Raw genomic sequence first — 24017 nt, forward strand, 5'->3', positions numbered from 1 at the left:
CAAACTACAATATGCAAACTCATTTAAAAATATCATTTAATCTTCTAAATAATAATCATTTCAAAATAACTTGAAAAATTTCTTTATTATAGATTTAATTAAAGATTTATAAGCAGATGGTATATTAATAAAAAAATAATTTATATTATCAATAAAATATATTATTTAAATACCATAAATTGCTGAATACCACCCAGCACGTATGATGTAGTGGTTATCATATTCGCTTTACACGCGAGAGGTCCTCGGTTCGATCCCGAGTACGTGCAGTAAGAGATTAAGGAAATTAATTCCAGATATTTCATTCTTGTGAATCAATTTTCTATTTTCAAAATGCTATGTTTTTTATAAAACCTAAAAAATAGCATTAAACATATTAAAAATACTAGACCGAATTATCATAAATAAAATATAGCTAAAAAATAAGTAATAATATAACTACTACTAATAATAAAACTATATCTTGCTCATATTTTTATCAACTGATGACCCAAGAAACAATTTAAAATGCAATAAAAATGAAAGCAGTTGTGCATAAAGATATACCAAACATGACTTACAACTGTTTAAATACTAAAATATATGATAAAGTGAGATATTTTGAACACAACCATGATGATATAAATCAATAATTCAACGAAATTATCAGATATATGTAGCGATAAAGCATGCAAAAAAGTATTGATGACAAGAACCAATAACAATATATTTCCAGAATATCTAAACACCAATGCTTAAGCAAATATGAGAAAAACTATTGTCCCTAAAATTTAAATATAAATGCAAAGAACCTTGCAACCCAAATATGAATAAGAAAACGAGATACACCGTCATGAAAATCGTTTAGGTGAAATCGGTGTTATAGGAAGATTATACAGCCCTGGCAGCATATTTTTTGTTTTTGATGTAGAAGGTGTTAATGGACTTTCTTTGCAAGAAAAAGAAGGCGGAGTCAAAAGCCAAGAAATAGGAACTTTATCATCTAAAGTATTATTAAAGAACGAAAAATCAATTTTCAAGAAACCATCAGTGTTCTCGTAGCTTTCAAAAGATACAGTAAACTTTGAACAATTAATGATAGAAATACGTAATTCCGGAAGAGTAATCCTAGTACTCGGATTTGGATCAAAAACACGTTGAAGAATTGAATAAAGTTGAGATGAAAGAGGTAAAATAGAACGAAGAAATGCAGGATTTTGAAGAAAAGCACGAAATGTTTCATCAAGTGTGCTAGACGCACGTTTCCAAGGATTACGACCACATGTCAAATTTACTAATATAACACCCAATGACCAAACATCATTAGGAGCAGACCTATAATGTGGAAATTCTGTCGTTTCTTGTAAACATTCTATACCGAAAGAATTAATTAAAAAAAAAACCAGTAAAAAAGATACCAGGTGACATGTAAAATGGTGAACCACAACCAAATTCTGAGGTAAATACTTCTGTCGTAGCAAGACCAAAGTCTGCTAATTTTAAAAATTTACCCGACTGAGTAACAAGAATATTTTCTGGCTTCAAATCACGATGATAAATTCCTGATGAATGACAATATTCAACTGCACTCAACAATTGCAGAAAAACTTGTCTAATTAATGTATCATTTCCAACATATCCATTCTTCTCTGTAATCGCCGTAAAAAGATCTCCTTCTGAACAATATTCCATCACAATATACACACAATCCGGCGCATCCAAGACTTCAATTATAGACACAATATGGGGATGAGATTGCACTTTCAAATGTAATGCTATTTCACGTGATTGAAACTTGTTCTGAGTAGATTCATTCCCCATTTTCAAAATAGATTTAATTGCATACGAAACACTTGTATAAATATCAATTGCTATATATACTATCCCATATGTACCAACTCCAATAATACCTGTAATTTCAAGACGATTATCAAGAACGAGCCCAATCCTAGATTCTTGAAACATTGACATTAATAATATCAAATTATTACAGAATCCGATAACAATATAGGATTCCGTCTCAAGATAAGCAATCTTATGGGGTTTTACACTCCCTAAATCCCGTCCTTTTACTCATCATCCCCCTAATTATAGACAAAAAATACACCCTATCACATGGACAAGGTAACTAATCTTTGCATATGATAATATTCCATTTATTCAGTTAAAACATGCCCAAGACCGATAATTCCATGACCAACTAAATTTAGGACCAGACTATGACCGTTTGTCGGCTGATACCTCATATTCAAAGATATAATAAAATAATATAAAATCATAGAAAATAAACCATTTAAAACCAGAAATACATGTGTTTCATAGGTAAAAAAGCATAATCTTGAGCAATTACAATTTCTGCATATATGCGCAATAAAACACGCATATAATCCTGTTTATAACCCTTGCTAAACTTTTAATAGACAAAAAATAAGTTTATCAATAATCCTGGATATTTTTATTAGTACTTTCTCATAAGGTTATTAAAAAGTATTAGCGTTTTGTCTTTAATTTTACGATAAATTAAGTAAACTTGCTAATAAAAATAAAACAGTGTGCATTAAAGCTAAGAGTTAGAAGATAACTAAATAAGCTAAATAAATCCGAATTAATTAAAGCTTAAGGAAGTTTTATTTTAAAATTTAATTGGTAAAATATATTAAGGGAGAATAAGGGTTAAGACCTAAACAGGAGTAACCCTAAACGAAAAAGGTTAGGGCCGAGGGAGGAGGGCGAAGTGATTAGGGTTAGGGTTTAATGTACATAGGGTCAGGGTTAGGGTGTACGTGGGGGGAGAGGTAGAAAGTAATGAAACGTTTATATTTATTGTTAGTATTAATGAGAATAAATAAAAGATAATACAAATATATTAATGTTTTTTTTTTTTTTAAATATTTTATTTAATAATTTGATTGATTTTCATTATAAAGAAGGGATTTTAATTGATTTTTAAATCCGGAGGGAAAATAATTTTTAAGTTGAAATATTTCACCACCTAAAAATGTAAGATTTGAAGGGTTTAAAATAAGAACACCCCTAAGAACAAGAATATTTTTTAATAATATCTATATATTTATGTATATTTAAGAAAATATTAAAATAAATATTTACCTTAGCACCAAGATTTATTGCAACATGAATTTCTTTAATTGGTTTATGTTCAATTGCCCATACACATAATCCAGAAGAATCCTCAAGTATTAATTTGCAAAATTTTTTTGGTGGAGAATTATTTATATCAGGTATATCATCATCATCATCAACGTCAGATAAATTATTCCGTATAATATTATATGATTTGATATTGCCAGAATCATCAAACTGTTCTAGATATTCTAATTGATTAAATATACTAATTCCAATATCTTGAACATGTATAATTTGTAAACAATATGGACCAGGCAAAACTTGATTATGTTGATCAAAAATATCAATAGGTAAACATGATTGAGGAGTTAAGGCCTTTTTAATATCAGAATTTAATAAACATTGTAATATTTGTTGTTCTAATTCTTTGTTATTTAAAGAAGCATCTATTTGATGTAGTGTTTCTTCAATCCAATTTAAATGAACATATAAAGATTTGCTTTCAAGAAATTTTAATAACTTTTCTACCCTTGAAAGATTCATTTAAATACTTTATTTTAAACTCTGTAAAAACATAGATATATAGATATATATATATCCAGTCTTTTAATCAAATTAAAAATAAAATTTTAAAATGAAATCTATTTATTTATTTTTAGATACATTCATAATCAATAAAGTTAATTAAAATGACAAAGGTATTCTAATAATTTGTGTTTAATATATTACAAAGCTGCAAATAAAAAATAGTACTCAAAATTATCTAAAAACGCCATAAACACATCTATATCACCATTCCTTTATAACAATTGTAGTTATTCCTCTTTACAATAAAATACAACAAATTAATCAATTAAATCAGTTAATCATAAAACATCTTTATTTTTTCGTTTTTTTGTAAACCAACTCATTACACGAGAAGTATTATTCTTTTCACTTGTACAATTAGCAAATATTTTCTTTGTTTTTGAAATTTTAGATGTCTTTTTTGCATTTAATTTAGTTGAATCTAATTCATTATGTGTTAATAAATCCATATGAGAAGTGCATGGAGTATTTTTATAGTTTTTATTAGTAGATACAGTGAAAAGTGAATGATTTAAATTGCCATTCCATATCTTTCCAAATAATCGTTCAGCTCCAATAGAAATACTATTTGATCCACGTTTATGAGTATTAGAAACTTTCTTTGGAACATATTTATCATCTGTTGGTAACATTCCCATTGAAGTCCCTAAAGTTACATTTGAAGTATATTTCAAAGGAGAAGGAGGTCTTGAAAGCTCAGCATTTTTTGAAACAGCAGGTATAGGTAACAAAGAAGGAGGAGCTCGTGTTACATATAAATCACCTTTTTCATATAAAAAGGGTGGTTTTGAAGATGTAGAATTAGATGTTGGTATATAAACAGTATTTCGTTTAAATTGCTTATTTCGTGCATTTGTATTCAAAGAATTAAAAAGATTAAGACTCGAACCTTCAAAAATACCCACAGGAGATTGATAACTTGTTGGTCGAGGCTTTTTAGGTGGCGCAGGTAATTTATTTAATTGTGAAACTGCTGAAACCTTTGTTGGTCCCTTAATAGATGCAGATGTTTTATTATTCTCAGAAACTGCTGTAAGAGTTAATGCAGAATTGTAATTAGTATCATGAGATAACGTATTTTCAGATAAAGAAATATTCAAACTAGACATCATATCATTAAAATTATCATTAATAGAAGTATATTTTGAATATGGCATTTCCTCACTTAGAAAAGAAGGACTATAATTCTGTATATGTGATTCATAATCTATATGAACAGTATGACGTTTATGATTATTTGACGCAGATGATGCTTGTTGTCCTTTCGACATATATCCTGAACATGGAGAAGAATAATCATTATAACCATTGTATTTTTCACGATTAAGTTTAAATGGTGCTTTTGATTGCGATATGATATTAGAAGATACATGTCTTTTTTCATTTGACGCATTAAATGCAGACGTCTCTGGTAAATTGAAAGGCATATTAAATAGATCTATATGATGAATTAACCAAGGATGTGTTGTAATATCTTGCAATGAAGCACGTCGTTTAGGATCCGGAACAAGAAGCCTCTTTAAAAGATCTCGAGCAAGAACAGAAACATATTCCGGGAATGTCAAAGGCGTATTAATAATATATTTATATAATAAATTTATATTGTCACCATCGGGATTATTTGGATCATCATCAAAAGGAAGATATCCAGCAAGCATAGCATACTAAAATATAAGAATATAAACATAAGTAAACAACCAAAATTACCAAAATAACACCGCAACTCCAAACATCTACCTTCCTACCAACATAACAGCCATCACCAATTACCAATTCAGGTGCAGCATAGCAAGGACTACCACAACTAGTTTGCATAAGATCACCTCTTTTAAATGATCTTTCGCTAACGCCATCTATATCATGAAAATTATTCAAATTATCGCCAACATCAAAAACATTAGCAAAACCAAAATCCGTAACAATAATATTCTTATTTCTATCAAGTAATAAATTTTCCTTAATATTTAGTAAAAATGTACACTCAATAAAATACTAACCAACTTTAAATCTCGATGCACTATTCCTTTCTTATGAAGATATGATACACCACTAATAAGTTGTGCAAAAAGCTTAGAAGCAATGTTATCTTTAAGATAACGATGAACAAGAATAAAGTCAAAAAGTTCACCACCTTGTTAAAATAAGAAATAAACAAAGTTTTAAGGAAAAAATATGACTAACCACTTGCGTATTCTAATATAATGCCTATATATTGAGTAGTTTCAATCACATCAAAAAGTTTAACAATGTTTGGATGACAAACATAACGAAGAATTGAAACCTCACGTCTAATTTTATTAAGACGTGTACGTGAACCATTAATTGAGTCTTTTCGAATAAGTTTAATAGCTACCTATATAATTATATTATAACTAAATAAAATTTAAAAATTAATAAATACTTGCACATCTGGTCTAACTTGTCCATTTGGCAATTGCATTAACCCTCGTCTTGGCCATCCTAACTTCACTTTTCCAAATTCTCCTTCACCAAGTGTCTGTCCTAAAATATAATCTCCAAGACATGTCTCATGCAATTCCATATTCATTTTACAATTCAAAGATGATGCATGAAGACGATCTCCTCCTTGTTTCTGGTTCTGAAGAGACGATGTTCTTGGTGGTGGTAATGGAGATTGTCGTAATACCGCTGTCATTTTAATATCATATAAAGATTTATCTTTTAAACAACAATCCTTTAATAACGTATTAAATATTAACTAAAGAAACTATTTCCAGTATTTTTCCGATTAAACCTTATCCTTTATACTTCAAGAACCTCTTTTAATAGCTTAATTCAATGGAAAATAGGATTTGTTTGTTTTTAAGAAAATATATATAATTTTCTCAAAAAATACAGCCAAAAGCTCAAAAAAAACACCTTTTTATAATATAAAACCTCCTTGATATTTTTCAACAACAGATATTAAAAAATTATTATATAGCAATTAAAAATATCCAATATTCCGCTCAAACAAAAGTATAATGAATTCAAAGCTGCTCCAAACAGGAGATATATTCAATTAAGATATCTTATTTCTGTATTATTTGTCATTAAACCTATATATAACCGGCTTACGTGGTTTTTTTTAATATTAAATCGATTGCTAAGGGCGAATAAACAAATAGTTAAAAAATAAAGTATAAATAATAGAGAAAAGTAGAGAAATGTAGAGAAAATATAAAAAAATAAATAAAATATAGAGAAAAATATCATAAAATTAAAGAAACCATAAGAATAATTAGAAGCAGTATATAAGCGAAATAAAAAAATAAGAGGAAAAAACTAATAATAAACCAAATATATTATGACCAAAGTTAATCTATCAACTAATGGTAAAACCCAAGTAAAACAGTGAATCAAGTATAATAAATAAAAAATATTACACCTGAAGATTTATAAAAATTAAAACATTAAGAATTGACTTTATGTACCCTAACACTTGAAACCGATTTACCCCGTAATATGTCCTCTTAGAAAAGGCTTTAAACAGAAAATAAGTGTAAAAAAAATAAAACATATAAAAAATATGAATAAAATCTTTTAGTATCAAGCCCTTTTTAAATCCAGATTCGCCTTTATATTGAAACCAATGGTCCGTCAACATCAGGATATCAGATAGAGATATTGAAAAAAATCTCGTATTAAGGATAACCCAAAACACAATCGCCAAACATAAAACTCAAAAAGAAAGAAATGTAACCCAAAAAAAACACTTGCAATCAAGCCCCTTATAATTACCAACCTTGCATTAAAACCTCTCTCTGAATTTGCGCCATACTAATTTGCTGATGCGAATGAGCCTTATGATATTTCAACCCATTAAGATTTTTGTATCTTTTATTACATAATTCACATTTATACGGCTTATTTTCAACGACAGGATTGCCTTTAGGACTTGAAACCACCGCTTCATCTGAAAATGCCACAGGAACCGTAGTATCCTGAAGCATTACAGATGCTGTACAATGTCCATGAAGTTTATGATATTTTAGACCATTTTGATTTTTATAGGCCTTATCACAACCCATAACGGGACACTTATATGGCTTATCAACAACAACAAAATTAGACCCTGGGGAATCAATCGTAGCTCGACTTTCCGCATCAGACAAGGTTACTCCATGCTGACGCTGCTTTTTCACCATTTGTTGCTTTACCCATTCTTCCGCTAATAATGATGATCCATTCAAAACTACCGTCTCCGTATCATCCATATCTAATACTAAAAACTCTTGTGATGAATCAAATGTAGGCGTTGATGGCATAGATGACGACGGCGTCGATATATTCGACGATGAAAGTAAGAAATCCCGCGTAGACACCGATAATGGCGCTAAATTTTGTTCTTGTTTATCCGACTCCGATAATGACTGAAAAAGATGATCAAACGCAAATTCTTGATCTAAATCCATATCCCCATTCGACGATTCATACAGATCCAATCTAGGCTTGCCATCCCATCCCATTCGGCATGCAAACGCCGAATTCGCAAATCTCGCTCCTGATGATACAAATAACCCCTCTTCTTCTAACCGTACATGCGCCTCCTCATAATGTCGGCATAAATCATGCAAATCACGTAATACCACTCCACAACAATTAAAATCCTTGCAAAACGATATCTCCAATCGGGGACATAAATACTCTTCACATCCCAATCCTTCTTCTGTTTCCATTGAATTTCTATTAAAATTCCTCATTATTTATTCATTCCCTCTGCTAATAAATCTCTCTTACCCTCCTGACCCTAAAAAACTTTGTCCTTGTAAACTATTGGGTAAGAAATTTCCATGTTTCCATGATACATATGATCCGTCTATTGATACACGTTCCCGTCGTATCTCCGGACTTTGCATACTGTTTTATTTCTATTAAGAACAAAATTGCTCTTTACTGAGGCGATTCCGCGCTCTCAATCTTTACTGCGCTGCTTCAACACTCCTCCAATCCACTGCCCCTGCTTTATTCCGACCTGTTCTGCCGGTTTAAATAGGTCACCAACTGTTTCAGTATGCTGTCCTGGGTCTTTTAACCGGACGCCTTGACCCGTCACGGCTCCACTTAGTGGAGCCTGCGGATAAGCCCTATCATAAAGATGAGGAAATAGGTTAGCTTATTGCTTGAAACAGTATAGATTAGAAGGAGAGGGGACGAAAGGAGAGTATATGGAGGGGTTTGTAAGGGGATTGGAAGGGTGAAGGATGACGGGTCATATAGAGGGATGCTAGGAGGGAATGTGTAGGAGAGGGTATATGACGGGTCAAGGGTGGTTAGTATGTAGATGGTAGATGGTAGATGGTAGTTTAACAATATGTACATAACTATATGTACTTATAAACTATGTACTTATAAACTATGTACTTGTATTTATATTCGTATGTACTTATTCGTATGTACTTACTTATTCGTATATATTTATTATTAAAAAGACCATACTAATTACCAAGTACGATCGTAGTAAATACTTATAAAATATGTAGGAGTACGCAGAAGTATGTAGGAGTACATAGAAGTATGTAGAAGTATGTAAAAGTATGTAGAAGTATGTAGGAGTACGTAGTAATATATAAGTATATCTAATGTATTATGCAAGGGAAATTTATTAATATTTTATAAAATAACCAAATTTATTATTTTTTTAGTCCTATTAAGTTTAATATAGTAAATAAACTATTCTACGAAGAGTAGAAAATAACCGGATAAGTAGTAAAGATTAAATATTAAAGGGTAAAATAAGAGAAAATAAGGTTAAAACTAAGTAATAAAATATAAATAAATTTAAAAAGGTGTAGTGTAAGTAGTGTAAGTAATGTATGTAGTGTATGTAGTGTAATGTATGGAATGTATTTATTAATAATGTATTTAATATAATTTACTTGATATAAAATTAAAAATATTATTTGTTTTATAAAAAAAACAAACATCCAACTAACCTTGAATTTCTATTTCATAAGAATTACTTTTATGTTTAGGTATAAAATTAAAAGTATTATCTTTAACTTTTCCCAAAAACATTTCACTTAAATTATTGTTATCGATAAACTAAATAAATAATAAATAAATGAATAAATTACCTTATTTTAACCCAATCTTTAGAATTATCACTAGCTAAAAGGGTTTCCATTTCATTACGACCTTTCCAAAGTGGAGGTCTATCCTGAATATTTGGAGGAAGCACTTCTAGCATAGTTGTTGGTACATAACTTTATTAAAATTAGTAATAAATAAATATATATATATAAATAAATAAGATTTTTTTACCGATGAAAAAAAGAAAGAAGTTCACATAAAAAACGCCGTGTTGTATTAACACCAAGTTCATCTGAGCCCTATATAAAAGAATTGTTAATATATATGTATATGTATATATATATAGATGATAAATAGATGAATTGATAATACCCAATAATCAAGACCATATTCACAAAAATCCTTAAGTATATTTAATCTTTCAGTTGAAGATTTATCAATGTATTGTTTGGAATCAATTTCCTCGAATATCCAGCTTTAGAAATATTAGTCGATACGATAAATAATTAAATTAAAGATACGGTTTTATTAAGGCGCCTCTAGCCACCATAGCTGTATCTACACCAGATATCATAGCAGCATGCCAATCTTCCCAACTATATATATCGCCATTACTTAGAATAGTTAAATATGATAATAAAAAAGTAATGAAATACCCAATAAAAGCCATAGAAGAAACATTTCCAGTTTCAGCATTTTTTTTAGAATCTTCATTATAAGCATCATAATCTCTCATTGCATTTATCATAGAAGCACATTGAAAAATATAATCCCAATCAGCCTTTTTAGTATAGCGTTGTTGTCTAGATCGTCCATGTAATATAACAGCACTTAAATTAAGTTCATTTCTTAATCTTGCAATGAGTTTAAGAGCGATTGGTTTATTATTTTTTGTTCCCATTCGAATTTTTGTAGTAATTGGTATGGAATTAGATACATAAGCCATACCTTCTAGCATTTTAATCATTTTTGTTTGAGAATCTAATAAAGCAGAACCAGCGCCCTTTTGATATTTAATATTGATATTTTAGAGGTAATTAATTTACCTGTTTATAAATCAGATCAATTGGACATCCACAATTCAAATCAATAAAATCAATTCCATTACAAACATTTACTAAAACTTCTGTAGCCTTAACAGATTGCCAAAGCTTACTTCCACATATTTGTAAACCAAAAAGCCCATTTTTCCCATTCCCTAAACTTGATCGCTCTGAAATATGTGCACGTGGTAAAGCCCATTCAGATTTTAAGCCCTGTAACAATGGAAGAGAAACAATCATTTCAGAAAAAGTTACATCTGCACCAAAAGAACTACAAATACGTCTAAAAGGAACATTTCCAACTGTAGTTAAAGGTGCAAGAATCTTTCTACCCTTCCAACATATCTATTATTGTTAAATATATTATAAAACAAAAGAATTAAAGACTTTTTTTTTTTCCATAACATTTATAGAAAAATCCTTATCAATATTCCCTAATTCTTTGTCGTTAAAACAACTTGTATAAGGATTTTGATCCAAAGAAGCCAAATAACTATCTGATTTAGGCGTTAAATACAATTTACGTGAAAGTAGCTTCCTAATATCAGATGAAACATAGTTAATATCATCATTTTTATGCATTTCCATCTTCTAGCATTATATTAAATACAAATCATTCCATTATAAAGCATCAAACATCATTATCTGAGATTAAACTCCATGTTTTAACATCTGATGCTGGTTTTAACAAATGCCCTCCTAACCATCGGCATTTCCACCCTGATCTACACCATCCCCTTGTATTAAAAACGCTGCAAATATCACCAATATCTGCCGGTTTTTCATTTAAATATTCCTCAATAGAATGTTCAAATTTACAGCTACAAAAAATAAATTTGAAACCAAAAAAACAATCCAGACATACGAATCCCCATACTGACATTCTTCCCCAATAGAAATACGGGGACATAGCTGCTTTAATTCCTTCTCTATAACTATTTTTCTATTTTTATTCTGGCCTCTTTGTCTTTTTCGTTTTTCAACCCGTTTTTTTTGGGAAAATTCAATCATATCTACTTCAGAGCCTTCATTTTCATCATGTTCATGACGTTTCTCTGACTTTTCATTCATTTTTTCTCTCTTCCAATTCTTGCTTATACAAAAATATGTCCCAAAAAATATATATATAAAAATACGAAAAAACACTCAAAACACACTATATTATATCTAAAATGACGTTCCTCTTCTTATCACTCCTTTTTATTCATTTTCATTTTTTGGCCTGTCCTTCCTCTCCTCCTCGCATAGAGTTTTTCGAAAGGCGCTGCTCTCCATTATAAAAGTGCACATAAAGATAATTAATTTTGACAGGAATTGTGCATTAAAAAGATATAAATAGCCATGAAAATGACATATTTTTGTATTTTCCATACATATAAAGAATTTTACCGGGAAAATAAGGGTTATATTAGGATAACATAGGGTTTTATTATAGACAATATGACATTAAAACTTTCTAAACATACGCTTTTTTTTGAGGAATTACAAGATAAAATCTCAAGAACATATATTTCTGTTAAAAATCCGTCGCCTAAACATAAGGTAGCGTTTAATCTACATACAACAGCAGCATCAAATCATTATACAATATATCCATCAGCAGCTATGCTTAATCCGAATTGTGAATGTGAGATTTCATTTGAAAAGCATCCATCAGGTCAATTTCGTGAAGATAATGGGTTAAATAAGACTATCGATAGCTTTATTATACAGTCTATACAGATAGACGATAAGATGAATAAAAAAATAACAAAAATGGAGAAAAATGATAAAATAATATGGGATTTTCTTGAATCAGAGGTTCAGAAGAGTTTTAAGAAGAATAAAATCAAGACGACTACATTATTGGTATCAATTAATAATAAAATGAAAATAGATGGATCATCGAAGTTAACGACTGAAAAATTGAATGAAGTGAAGGAGGCAAATTATAATAGTATTACAAGAAAGATAAATCATTTTTCTACAATGCCTATAAAATTTTTTAGAAACAATATGTTTATGCAAAATCAGAAAGAAAGTGAATATTTTCATCAAAAAAAAGGATTTCATAGTTCAGAAACATTAGAAATTATGTCATCATCGAGAAGATATCAAATGGAAGAGAATGATTCAAAATCACAAGAATTGTTTAAAGATTCATGTAATATGACAAATAAACATGAAAGTCCATTTCAAAGTTTAAAAAACGATTTTTTTCATTCAACAGATACATTTAGTACACATATGTCTGACAATACAACAATTACAGTTGTGAATCTAGGTCATTCACACAAGACATATAATAATGAAACGAATGGTACTAGTTTATCTGAATTATGGTCTAATAAAGATTCAGATAATGATATTAATTTAAATGATTTAAAGAGATCTACAGATATCATAGATTCAAAAAAGATTGAAAAGGATTTTCATAAAGGAATTGAACATCTTCAAGTATGGAAATTGATACAAAAGCAAGGCAAAACCAAACATCCTGATACATTTTCATATAAAGACGAATTTTCTGATGATGAATTTATCATTCCATCACTTCCTTTAAAGCAAAATTTCATAGCTTCAGCAATTCCTATAGATTCAGGTTCATCTTTACTAAGTTTATCTCAGAAATCTACAGAAAGTTTTCTTTCTCAAGAAATATTTTATACGTATAAGAGTTCAACTTGTAAAGAAACCAAGAAAGATGTTAGGAAAATATCTTTTAATAAAGAATCATTATTTTCTTATTCTCAAAAATCTACTTATGATAATTCTGTAACTCCGGACTGGATGTATGGCATTTTGAACTTGCAAAAAGATTTTCAAGCAATGATTGAAGACTTTGATCAAAAAACAAATTTTGATATTAAAAATTTTAATCTTTCAACTATCTCATGTCAAGTGTAAAAAAAAAATAGAAAAGTTTAAAGAATCAATAAAACGGAAACGGATTAACAATGTTTAAAACACTATTGTTTCAATCTAATATAATACTATAAAAAATACAGATATATTCACATATTTTTTTTGGATTCATTCGTCTTCGTATCCCTACTATATCTTTCTGAAAGTTCATGAAATTCTTTATCCTTTTCAACAATTCTTTTCTTCAACTCTGTAATTTCTTCCACCAATGCCTTCGATTTAACATGTTCATCCGACTGCGTCTTCAACCTATTAACTAATTCTTCATACTTAAGTACTTGTAGTGTTAAAGCGTAGACTCGATCAATAATCCTGTACATTAAAAACCCATTCATTATTAAAACATAATAAAATCCAATTTTTTTTACAGACTAAGAAAAAGCGTAAATCCACAAAGATACATATTCCTTTGAGAATAAAACTTCCTTGCCTGCATATCACTTCGATACGCATCCCGTAATGACCCAGACGTACCCACTTTAGCATCTTCCACTGTACGAAAGACTCGATTGACTGAGTCAAAAAATAATACCAAAATAAAGATAAATATAATCTCGTAATAAAATCATTTCCTGATCAATTGAAAAATATTAACCCTCAAATACCTTTGAAACATAACGAATCTTTGCTATAAACCATGACGTAGAAATAAAGGTAAAAAGACGACGTTTTAAACGTTTAGGCAATGGCATAATTAAAAAACAAAATAAAACCATTTCTATCACTAAAAGTGTAAAAACTAAGTTTATCTTTTAATAAAATAATAGCAGAATAATAATAAAAAAGTGTACCAAGAGAATAATAAAGTGTCATTTTTAACAATTAGAGCCTGCCCAAAGCAACGCCAATATTTATACGAGAAAAAATGAAAATTTAAAGAAGATCTCAAGAAGAATAAAACGTATATATAAATAATAAAAAATTATAAAGTATTTAAGAAAAATAAGATATTTTAAAGAAAAATAATTAAAAAATGAATATAATATTTTGAAATTAACTGAAAATAATTAGATTTTAGTGAAAAATAGAGTTTATAGAGTTTTTGATAGATAAACAAGTAATTAGTTAATATTGTACATAAAAAATATAAAGTTAATTTTATGAAGTTTAGTAGATTGACAGGGTTATACAGTGATTTTAGGTGTAAAATGAAGGGGAATTAGCTAGATAGAGGCCGAATAGAGGCCTAATAGTGGTGGAACTATGACTTGATATATAATTTAGTCAAAAGTTAGGGGTGAGAAAGGTGAATAGTGGGTTAATGGCAAATCAAGATATGATAAAGATAAAAAGGATCAAACAGCTAAAAAATACAGCTGTATTGATCAGCAATGAGGAACTCGGATAAAACATGTATATTTATATATATATTTTTACGAGTTTTTGAAGTATTTATGGTGAAAAGGTAAAAATACAGGTTAATCAAGATATTGATGCAATTGAAGAAGGATTTAGGAGATTTCTGTATAAAACAGGTGGTTTTTTAATAAAAAGTGATGAGAATAATGAATCTTGAAAAATAAGGATATTTAGCTAATATTAATATTTCATAGTATAAATACATAAATATATAAAGAAAAAAAATACATAGATAAAGAAGCGGATGAATTGTTATTTAAGACAATGTTTCTATTGCTTTTTAATCCATCAAAATGAGTTTTTATCTATATCGATAACAGGAGCAAAAAACAGGTATAGAGATTAGCAATAGAGGAGTCATAAATGAATCAATTGAATTGATTTAGATAGATTTAATAATATTCTTCTTGAAAACATTATAAAATACTAGTTATTTTAAAATTATATATTTATATATTTAAATTTTTTAAGATATACTTTAAAATAAGACTAATTTCATTGCTAAAACATTACTATATGTCAAGAATTCTATATATTTGTAAAAAACTTCCTAGAAAGCATATTTTAGATTCTTTTATGATCATTTAGTAACAATTGCTCTAAAAAATAGTCTACAGAAAAACTAATACAATGTAATTTTTTGTGATAATAATGACAAAAAGAATTTTAATAAATATAAAAAATATTAAAGTTTTAGAATAAATTAGAAATAAAATAACATTTGAATTTATTAAAAATTTGTTTTCAAATAAATTCAAATAAAAAAACCATAGTTAACATTAATTAAGAAGTAGATATATATAAATCAGTGAAACAGAGAAAGAGATCAAATAAAAGCAATTGAACCTGTCAATTGCTTAATTTTCCTAATTGTTTTCGAAAAAGAATGTCATCGAGTTTTATACCAAGTCCTGGTTTATTAGGAGATACTTTAAAAAATATATCAAAGACCATATCCCTAATAGAATCTGCAGAGACATTATTAGCAATACAATTAGTGATACTTTTTTCAAGATCAATGTCTCTTGGCAAACCATAACTATATGGGTAATTTAGATATTGAACGGAAATAAGATCACCAGATATATTTAATCGAGGAGATTTTTTAGACTTTTTAAAAAAAGTATCAACCAGTTTATCAGAAACTTCAGAAATTATTGAAGGGTTCCATACGGGTTTAACTGAAGGCTTTTTAATTAACTTTGCTTCAATACCTTCTACAAAATCATGAGTTTTCTAAAAATTCATTAATAAATAATAACCAAATAAACAATAAAATACTAAAAAATAACTAGTTAGATTAAGCTCATTATTGAACGCTTGTAAAATATTCCATTTCTTTGCCTCTTGAATTTCTCGTAAAGCAACTTTAATACTAGTAGGAGACCGTTTATTAAGAGTACCAATAGTAGAGTTTGCCCATTCTGTACCCTCATTTTTCAATGCTTTAAAAACATTCTCGATTTTTTTATGCTTAAAACATCTTTTCATATATTGATTCATGTTTCATCAATAAATCAAAAAATTACCTGTCAATTGCATTACGCGTCTCCCCACCAAGCTTATATTTATAATCTCTAGGAGGTTCACCGGAAAATTCATCAATTGTTTTATCTACAACATTGAAATAATCTTTACTACTAGAATCACTTGTATCTAGCTCAGATAATCTCACAATAAGATCATCTAATCGTTTAGAAGGAACATAATGTGTAGCAATTCCCGATATTCTAGATAAATTAAAGAAAAATTCTACCTTGTATTTTAAAAAATTACAACGTATCAAACCCATAAAGACGTTCACTTGTCATTCCAAGATATTTTCCAACTTCACCATCCATACGAGACAAAAAAAAAGACAGCCCTGCATCCGGAAAAAAACCAATATCTGTCTCCGGCATTGCAAAAACGGTGTTTTCAGTAGCAACCCTGAACGGTGCATGAACTGATAACCCTGCACCTCCTCCCACTAATATATATAAACCTTTATTCTAAAAAAAAAAAATAAATACTTGTGATCCCATCCATTAAAGAAACATATGGCTTCTCCTTATATGTAGCAACAAGGTAATCAAGACGATATTCCAATTCAAAATATTTCATCGCCATTTTATACCCATTTTCTGCATCCGACCGACATAATTCTGCAATAGCTAGATACTTAACCTAAAAATAATACAGATATCATTGATAATCCTACCAGCTACATCTCCACCGGCTGATAATGCCTTACTATTAATTCCTCGTAGCAAAATAATCTTAGCTAAAGAAGATTTTTTCCATTCCTTCAAAAAATCAATAATTCAATTCCAAACAAAAAACCATTCAAACAATAAGCTTTTCATATATATTTCTTGTCATTATCATATTTAAAGCATTCAATTTTTCCGGTCTATTCAATGTAATAATTCTTAACCCAAAATTACTGTCAAATAAGACTTCTTTCTGCATAAAAAATGAATAAAACATAATAACAACTCATTCCAATACATTTAAATCGGTTTTTGCTGCGGAAAAGCTCATTTTTGTCTCATTAATCTCAATCATTAACAATAATATTAAATATTATAAGTACCCAAGAAAAGGCCCTTTTAAAAACAAATAAATTAATCATATATTTAGGTAAAAATAGCTTAGTTTTATATGTAAAAATTCCTGTTTTCATTCAATTGCACATATTTAAGGGAATATATACTTAATTTTTTTTTTGACGTTGAGAGGCCTCGTATATCGATAGACGTCAGCTTTTTTTGTATAGAAAAGGTGGGGGGAGAAAGGGAGATTAGGGGGGTTAATATGAGGAATTCGATAGAGATAATAGGTTTATTTAATAGGAGAATATGTAGAAAGGTATTCTAGGAATTTGAAGCGTTTTTTTCCGTTGAAAAATGACTGATTTCTTGGATTTTTAGATACAGGAATTAAATGTCCAATTATATAGCACAAAAACAGAGATAAAGCATTTTATTCCAGTTAAATATGGTATATGAAATGTATTATGAGGATCAGCGGGTTTTTATTTGCAATTTAGAGGGGTTTTCCCAAGTTCTTACGACACTTTATTCATTTCCAAATATGAAGCCAGTGCGGTTTAAGGAATTCCCGTCAAATTTTCTAAATCTTCCTCTTAGAAGAGACATTCTTCATCGTGCAGTAGTTTATGAAGCGGACAAACAAAGACAAGGAACAGCTTGCAAGAAAAATAGATCAGATGTTCGTGGATCGAATAGAAAGATTCGACAGCAAAAAGGCACGGGAAAAGCACGTCTTGGAGATATCCGATCACCTTCTATAAGAGGAGGTTTATTTTTTTTGGATATAGAATTATTTTAAAACGATTCTAGGGGGTCTTGCACATGCACCTAAACCTCGAGATTTTTCTACTAAACTTCCACGCAAAATCTATTATTTAGCGGTACGAACAGCATTATCTGCTAGATATAATAGGGGAGAAATAATTGTTATAAATCATACATTTGAATTGCCAACATATAAAGCAAAAGCTATGGTAAGCATGATGAAAACATATCGTTGGAATAGTGATAATGGCGGCACTGTTTTTATTATGTATTCTGATCGAAAAAACTTTAAATATTCAACAGGAAGTTTAGGAGCTCATTGTATTGTTCGAAATGTAAATGAACTTTCTATTAAAGATATTTTAATGAAAAAAAGAATCATTATTGAACGAAAAGCACTCGAATGGCTTGAACAAAAAACAAGAATAGAATGACTATAAATTATGGTACATAAATCATTTTATATCATCATTATTTATTACATATTTTCTAATTCATATAATTTTTTTATTTTCATAAGGTTATCGGCCTTAAAAAAACTATAAAAACATATTTTCTCCGGGTTAAAGACTAGCCCTACCATAAACTAGAACATATTTTCTATTTCTTTATATTTTTTATAAGAATCTTTAAGTAACTTTAAGAAATGAGGAATTCTTTACAACAAATCTACAATAATTTATATAAAACAAATAGAAACTTAATATATACAAGATATTTTACATTTCTATCAGGAGACTACTTAAAAGAACATCTTAGAAAATCTATACAAAACAAAAAATCTAATTTTTATATACAAATTGCAAATATAACATCTAAATCTAATGAATCTTTATCAAATGAGCCAAAAATCATATCATTACAGCAAGGCTCTGATATATTTGAAATAAAAGACGAGAATAATGAGAAAAAATATCCACGTCTAACATATTTTTCACCAAAGCTTGGTGTTAATAAGGCATATGATGAAGCTTTAAAGGTGATTGAAGCAGATCGTTTAGAAAAACAGGAAAAAATCAAGAAAATCAAGTTAAGAATAGAAAGAATTCTAAAAAACAAAGGTAATGATTCTTTCTTGTTTTTTTCTTAATATTTTTTATAGAGTCTATTACAAAAGATACAGAAGCACTGATTACAAATTTAAAAAAATATTTGAATAAGCTTGAAATACTAGCAGACATTAATAATCCAGAAATAAGATGGAGATTTAAACATAATGATGGTAATATTTCTGGGGAAAAATAAGAAAAAACTTATATTATTTCAGTGGATATGACTATTCCTGTTTATCGCTATTTAGCAAAGCAAAAATGGATGGAAAGGCCGTATCGTCTTTTAATGCAACGTGTAGAACAGATGTATGTTATACCAGATGCGTATGAGCGATTTAAGCCTACAGTAGAGGTTGTTCTTCGATTTGGAAAGGAAGAGCTTGAACCAGGAAAATTTGTTTCTAATAATATATCAGCATCAGCTCCTGTTATAGAGATTAACTCTTTTTCAGGAGAAAAAAAACTTTACACAATAATTTTATTTGATTTAGGTTGTCAATTTCCTTTTTATTGTTTCATTATTAAGCTAATATTGTTTAAAAGATTCTCCAGATTTAGAAAATGATTCTTTTAAAATATATCTTCACTGGCTTATGTATGAATTTCTTTAAAAAAATAGATATTAACAATTTTTAGTTCTAATATTCCAATTTTGCCTACAAATGCATTGGTACAGCCTTCCAAAGGAACTATCTTAGCTTCTTATATTCCGCCACATCCACAAAAAGGTAGTCCATATCATCGTTATACATTGCTTGTATTTGAACAAGTTAAAGAAATTTCAAATATTTCAAATGATTGTAATATTACAAGAAATCATTTTAACGTTAATCAATTCGCATCTTTAAATAACTTAAAAATTGTTGGGATTCATTTTTGGCGTGGTGTTTGGGATGAGCATGTAGACAAAGTTATGTCAGACGCACAATTACCACAATATAAAACAATTCTTAAAAGGGCATAATTTTTTTCAAAAATATATTGTTAAATAACCGCCATCTATCTATTTATATTTATATAATGCTATTTACAATCAATTATACAACAATACTTCAAAAATTTAATTTATATATTTAATTAAGGATTCTCGAGGACGGCGAAAGTCCATTATTAAGCCATTTAAAGCTCGGAAGAACCCTACATACAACTTTTCCTTTAATTAACCCCATAGGAAGAGGTCCATAATTTCGACTATCTAAAGAATGTATCAAATTATCACCCGTTATCCATACATGTCCTTCTGGAACCTAAATCAAATCTCTTAAATCAATAATTATACATTATTTAATCTACTTTAATAAATTCTGGTCGATCAACCAACGGATCTTTAGAAACAATATCTCCTGGCTATTTTCAAAATATTAACATAATTATACACAAAAAACACCAGATACCATTCCAATAATTCTTTTAGCAATACGAACATTTGTTGTACCCGGTTTAATCGCAACAATTATATCTCCAACCTGGCATCCTCTACCATTCTTCCCATTCCACTTATCTACACCCAAAAAATCACCATAAACATTTAACGTAGGAAGCATAGATGGTCCTGAACATGGATATATTTCAAATATCTTCTCATTAACTAAATGAACTAAAGCTAACATTTGAATAAAAATCTTAAGATTTTTTAGTACTCGAAAATTCTTAACTGATTCCATAAAAAAAATATATTCAAAAATACGTATTAAATGTGAATATTTCTAATAAAAAACGTTACATTTTGTGTATAAAAAATACAATTTTTCTACACAAAATTAACATTTTATTTTTTAGAGGTCAGTTATTGTCATGGAAACGGTTGTCTAGGTTACGCCGGTTGCTTGGTAACTGTTGTCAGAGTAACCAACTCGAATCTTATTGGTCAATTTAAAAAATCTTATAAATTGACTTGAAGCCCCTCTGAATTCCTAAAAATTACCAAAATTTTGCAGAAAAGGCGGAAATTACGGGGAGGATTTATGAGGGGAGTGAGAAATTATAAGCAGAGTAAAACAAGGAGAAGAAAAGAGTCTAATTTAAGGAATATTATGTCAAGCGGAGAAGAGAAGGCTCAAGGCGGTGAATGGAGAGAAAGTGATAAAATGGAAGTAGAAACAGATATTTCTAAGACGGTGATTGATTTGACGGGGTCTCCAAAAGGGATTATTCAGGAGGAAGGAAGTGCTCTTAAAAAATTGACAATTAAAAACTTCCGAAAAACATCATTAGAATCGCAGGAAAGATATTATAATGATGTACTAGAAAAGCTTGATAAGGCGCTTATGACTATATTTGAAAGGAGGAAGATTGTATGGAGTCTTCAGGAATTATATAAAGGTGTAGAGAATTTATGCCGAGCATTTAATCAGTCAAATAATGAAGATCCATGGGCAATAAAGTGTTATCGAATTTTGGAAACTAGGTCAAAAGAATCTATAAAGTTACTTTTATTGAATATTTTAGAGAAAATATCATCATTTATACAGGAGGAAGGAGAAGTGGTTAAAATAGTGATTGAAAAAGGATGGGAAGTATGGATTGATCAGATTTCGACGATTAGAAATATATTTTTTTATTTTGATCGTACATTTCTTCTTATTACACCAGGATTATCATCAGTATGGGATACAGGTGTAAGCTTATTTCGTGAATATCTTTTTATGGATATATCAGTTAATGAACCTTTTTTTTTTGATCTTTTTTCCATAATTGCATCTATACGATCGTGTTGTATGGATTTTGAAAAAGCGCCTAATATTGTATTATTACAATCATCGATAAAAATGATTAATTCATTAAATCTTTATACATCTTTATTTGAACCAAAATTTATCCAGGCCACAGAAATATATTATAATAACAAAGCATTGGAACTTATAGAAAAAAGTTATCCAGAGGAATATTTATCTCATGTTAAAGAAATATTAAATAAGGAAGAAAATTTTTGCAATGAATTTTTTTCAGAACAGACAAAATCAAAAGTTATTCATATAATCGAGATTCAAATGATAAAGAATCATTCAGAATGCATTGTTGATAGAGGATTTGAGAAAATGATGATTGAAGGAAATACTAAATCTCTAAAAGACTTATATACACTTTTAAAATCGGTCAATCAAGTGGAATTAATTAAAGCTCATTTGGCAGAATATATCAAAGTAAGGAAAGAAAGATTTATTCAAATTGTATCTAACTTTGAAAGAAAACATGCAAAAATTCGATATCAAATTCTAAAAATAATTCAAATATAATTCCTTCACTTCTAAAATTTTACTCTACTTTGAATTCAATTATTTCCGAATGCTTCTTGTCAAATGGATCATTTATTCAAACACTTCGAGAATGCTTTGAATTTTTCATCAATAATTCTGTCAATAACAGTGCAGAAATGCTAGCTAAACATATTGATAATATGTTACGATCCGGTAATAAGTCTTTCGATGAAGAATCTCTTGGAAATGAAATGGATAAAACATTAGAACTTTTTAGATTTATACAGGGTACACTTTTTCGTATTACTTTAATTTTAAATAACCATTTGTCTAGGGAAAGATATTTTTGAAGCATTTTATAAAAGAGATCTTGCTAAACGATTATTACTTAACAAAACTGCTAGTACCGATGCAGAAAAAGCCATGTTACTAAAACTTAAAACAGGTTTGTTATTACAAATCCAAAAGTCTCATTATTTTTATATATTTTAGAATGTGGATCCGGATTTACGCAAAAACTTGAAGGGATGTTTAAGGATATAGATATTTCAAAAAATTTTATGGCATTTTACAAGGTTTTTATTTATTTATTTCATTACCATTTTTTTAATCAAATAAGAATTCAAAATCAACTCAAGAAAATCCACCAGTTTCAAATTTGTATGTAAATATTCTTTCACAAGCATTTTGGCCATCTTATCCCAATATTTCCATAATTTTACCGGAAAAAATGGAGAAAGATTTAAATTCATTTTCATCCTTTTATTTTTCTAAAGAAAAAGATAAAAAATTAGCATGGAGACATAATTTAGGGCATTGTGTTGTAAAAGCAGATTTTCCAAAAGTATCTATCCATTCATTTCTATATCATTAAGAAAATTAACTATTAAAAGGGAAAAAAAGAGTTAAACGTTACTTTGTTTCAAGCAGTAGTCATCCTTTTATTCAATAATGTACCAGATAATAAAACGTTATCATACAATGAAATAAAAAAATCTACAGGTTTAGAAGATAAAGAGTTAATTCGAACATTGCAATCATTGGCCTGTGGAAAAGTTAGAGTACTTTTAAAATCTTCTAAGGGAAAAGACATAAATACTACAGATCTATTTTTAATTAATCTTGCATTTTCAGAAAAATTATTTAAAATTAAAATTAATCAGATTCAATTAAAAGAAGTATCAAAAGAAAATAAAATTATTCATGAAAATATACAAAAAGACCGTTCTTTTGAAATTCAAGCTACTATTGTTCGAATAATGAAAGCAAAAAAAAAAAGTCATCATACTGAATTAGTTCAAGCGAGTATAAATATATTAAAACGAAGAGGCATTATATCTGTCAATGAAGTAGAATCAACTATCGAAAAACTTTTGGAAAAAGAATATATAGAAAAAGATGAAAAAAATTGTAATACATACATTTATCTTGCATAAGTTTCAAAAATAATTTGAAAATATACTGATACCAAAGATATAT

General features: G+C 28.7%; 13 protein-coding genes and 1 non-coding gene across 14 annotated transcripts; 6 read left to right on the forward strand and 8 right to left on the reverse strand.

The window, feature by feature from the left end:
- Positions 1-196: 196 nt before the first annotated feature.
- On the forward strand, positions 197-269 carry T552_05008. Its single transcript has one exon. It is a non-coding gene; the product is annotated as a tRNA-Val (tRNA).
- A 520-nt stretch (positions 270-789) lies between these two features.
- On the reverse strand, positions 790-1996 carry T552_00659 (hypothetical protein). The gene is made up of 3 exons (XM_018369267.1): positions 1398-1996; positions 1025-1351; positions 790-982 (listed from the first exon to the last, which is right to left on the reverse strand). The coding sequence occupies exons 1-3, from the start codon at positions 1948-1950 to the stop codon at positions 831-833; spliced, it is 1032 nt and encodes a 343-aa protein (XP_018226972.1). The 5' UTR covers positions 1951-1996; the 3' UTR covers positions 790-830.
- An 854-nt stretch (positions 1997-2850) lies between these two features.
- On the reverse strand, positions 2851-3652 carry T552_00661 (hypothetical protein). Its single transcript, XM_018369268.1, has 2 exons — positions 3088-3652; positions 2851-3041 (listed from the first exon to the last, which is right to left on the reverse strand). Exons 1-2 carry the CDS (start codon positions 3604-3606, stop codon positions 2877-2879), a joined length of 684 nt encoding a protein of 227 aa, XP_018226973.1. The 5' UTR covers positions 3607-3652; the 3' UTR covers positions 2851-2876.
- A 231-nt stretch (positions 3653-3883) lies between these two features.
- On the reverse strand, positions 3884-6352 carry T552_00662 (hypothetical protein). The gene is made up of 5 exons (XM_018369269.1): positions 6053-6352; positions 5833-6004; positions 5649-5782; positions 5359-5607; positions 3884-5315 (listed from the first exon to the last, which is right to left on the reverse strand). The coding sequence occupies exons 1-5, from the start codon at positions 6305-6307 to the stop codon at positions 3930-3932; spliced, it is 2196 nt and encodes a 731-aa protein (XP_018226974.1). The 5' UTR covers positions 6308-6352; the 3' UTR covers positions 3884-3929.
- A 985-nt stretch (positions 6353-7337) lies between these two features.
- On the reverse strand, positions 7338-8556 carry T552_00663 (hypothetical protein). Its single transcript, XM_018369270.1, has 2 exons — positions 8392-8556; positions 7338-8337 (listed from the first exon to the last, which is right to left on the reverse strand). Exons 1-2 carry the CDS (start codon positions 8508-8510, stop codon positions 7389-7391), a joined length of 1068 nt encoding a protein of 355 aa, XP_018226975.1. The 5' UTR covers positions 8511-8556; the 3' UTR covers positions 7338-7388.
- Positions 8557-9536: 980 nt separating this feature from the next.
- On the reverse strand, positions 9537-11844 carry T552_00664 (hypothetical protein). The gene is made up of 10 exons (XM_018369271.1): positions 11593-11844; positions 11365-11548; positions 11115-11318; positions 10731-11072; positions 10341-10687; positions 10206-10298; positions 10057-10159; positions 9916-9983; positions 9729-9857; positions 9537-9673 (listed from the first exon to the last, which is right to left on the reverse strand). Exons 1-10 carry the CDS (start codon positions 11796-11798, stop codon positions 9583-9585), a joined length of 1767 nt encoding a protein of 588 aa, XP_018226976.1. The 5' UTR covers positions 11799-11844; the 3' UTR covers positions 9537-9582.
- Positions 11845-12127: 283 nt separating this feature from the next.
- Positions 12128-13657, forward strand: T552_00665 (hypothetical protein). The gene has a single exon (XM_018369272.1). It carries the CDS (start codon positions 12168-12170, stop codon positions 13611-13613), a length of 1446 nt encoding a protein of 481 aa, XP_018226977.1. The 5' UTR covers positions 12128-12167; the 3' UTR covers positions 13614-13657.
- Positions 13658-13675: 18 nt separating this feature from the next.
- On the reverse strand, positions 13676-14369 carry T552_00666 (hypothetical protein). The gene is made up of 3 exons (XM_018369273.1): positions 14237-14369; positions 14000-14184; positions 13676-13943 (listed from the first exon to the last, which is right to left on the reverse strand). The coding sequence occupies exons 1-3, from the start codon at positions 14345-14347 to the stop codon at positions 13721-13723; spliced, it is 519 nt and encodes a 172-aa protein (XP_018226978.1). The 5' UTR covers positions 14348-14369; the 3' UTR covers positions 13676-13720.
- A 593-nt stretch (positions 14370-14962) lies between these two features.
- On the forward strand, positions 14963-15477 carry T552_04076 (hypothetical protein; the record flags this gene model as incomplete). Its single annotated transcript, XM_018372127.1, is given in 6 exon segments — positions 14963-14984; positions 15012-15019; positions 15037-15109; positions 15223-15241; positions 15252-15323; positions 15462-15477. The coding sequence occupies 6 exon segments, from the start codon at positions 14963-14965 to the stop codon at positions 15475-15477; spliced, it is 210 nt and encodes a 69-aa protein (XP_018226979.1).
- A 316-nt stretch (positions 15478-15793) lies between these two features.
- On the reverse strand, positions 15794-17520 carry T552_00667 (hypothetical protein). Its single transcript, XM_018369274.1, has 8 exons — positions 17481-17520; positions 17322-17435; positions 17191-17275; positions 17003-17143; positions 16767-16959; positions 16520-16720; positions 16272-16473; positions 15794-16226 (listed from the first exon to the last, which is right to left on the reverse strand). Exons 1-8 carry the CDS (start codon positions 17511-17513, stop codon positions 15840-15842), a joined length of 1356 nt encoding a protein of 451 aa, XP_018226980.1. The 5' UTR covers positions 17514-17520; the 3' UTR covers positions 15794-15839.
- A 404-nt stretch (positions 17521-17924) lies between these two features.
- T552_00668 (50S ribosomal protein L4) lies at positions 17925-18768 on the forward strand. Its single transcript, XM_018369275.1, has 3 exons — positions 17925-17972; positions 18022-18291; positions 18335-18768. Exons 2-3 carry the CDS (start codon positions 18066-18068, stop codon positions 18721-18723), a joined length of 615 nt encoding a protein of 204 aa, XP_018226981.1. The 5' UTR covers positions 17925-17972; positions 18022-18065; the 3' UTR covers positions 18724-18768.
- A 123-nt stretch (positions 18769-18891) lies between these two features.
- T552_00669 (hypothetical protein) lies at positions 18892-20350 on the forward strand. The gene is made up of 5 exons (XM_018369276.1): positions 18892-19350; positions 19392-19511; positions 19557-19832; positions 19885-19936; positions 19978-20350. The coding sequence occupies exons 1-5, from the start codon at positions 18936-18938 to the stop codon at positions 20303-20305; spliced, it is 1191 nt and encodes a 396-aa protein (XP_018226982.1). The 5' UTR covers positions 18892-18935; the 3' UTR covers positions 20306-20350.
- On the reverse strand, positions 20327-21050 carry T552_00670 (hypothetical protein). The gene is made up of 4 exons (XM_018369277.1): positions 20736-21050; positions 20635-20688; positions 20393-20588; positions 20327-20344 (listed from the first exon to the last, which is right to left on the reverse strand). Exons 1-3 carry the CDS (start codon positions 21003-21005, stop codon positions 20415-20417), a joined length of 498 nt encoding a protein of 165 aa, XP_018226983.1. The 5' UTR covers positions 21006-21050; the 3' UTR covers positions 20327-20344; positions 20393-20414.
- Positions 21051-21328: 278 nt separating this feature from the next.
- T552_00671 (hypothetical protein) lies at positions 21329-24016 on the forward strand. Its single transcript, XM_018369278.1, has 6 exons — positions 21329-22484; positions 22529-22826; positions 22873-22983; positions 23031-23113; positions 23158-23382; positions 23432-24016. Exons 1-6 carry the CDS (start codon positions 21375-21377, stop codon positions 23972-23974), a joined length of 2370 nt encoding a protein of 789 aa, XP_018226984.1. The 5' UTR covers positions 21329-21374; the 3' UTR covers positions 23975-24016.
- Position 24017: the final 1 nt, after the last annotated feature.

Source organism: Pneumocystis carinii (assembly GCF_001477545.1).
Source record: "Pneumocystis carinii B80 chromosome Unknown supercont1.3, whole genome shotgun sequence".
Lineage (NCBI taxonomy): Eukaryota > Fungi > Ascomycota > Pneumocystomycetes > Pneumocystales > Pneumocystaceae > Pneumocystis > Pneumocystis carinii.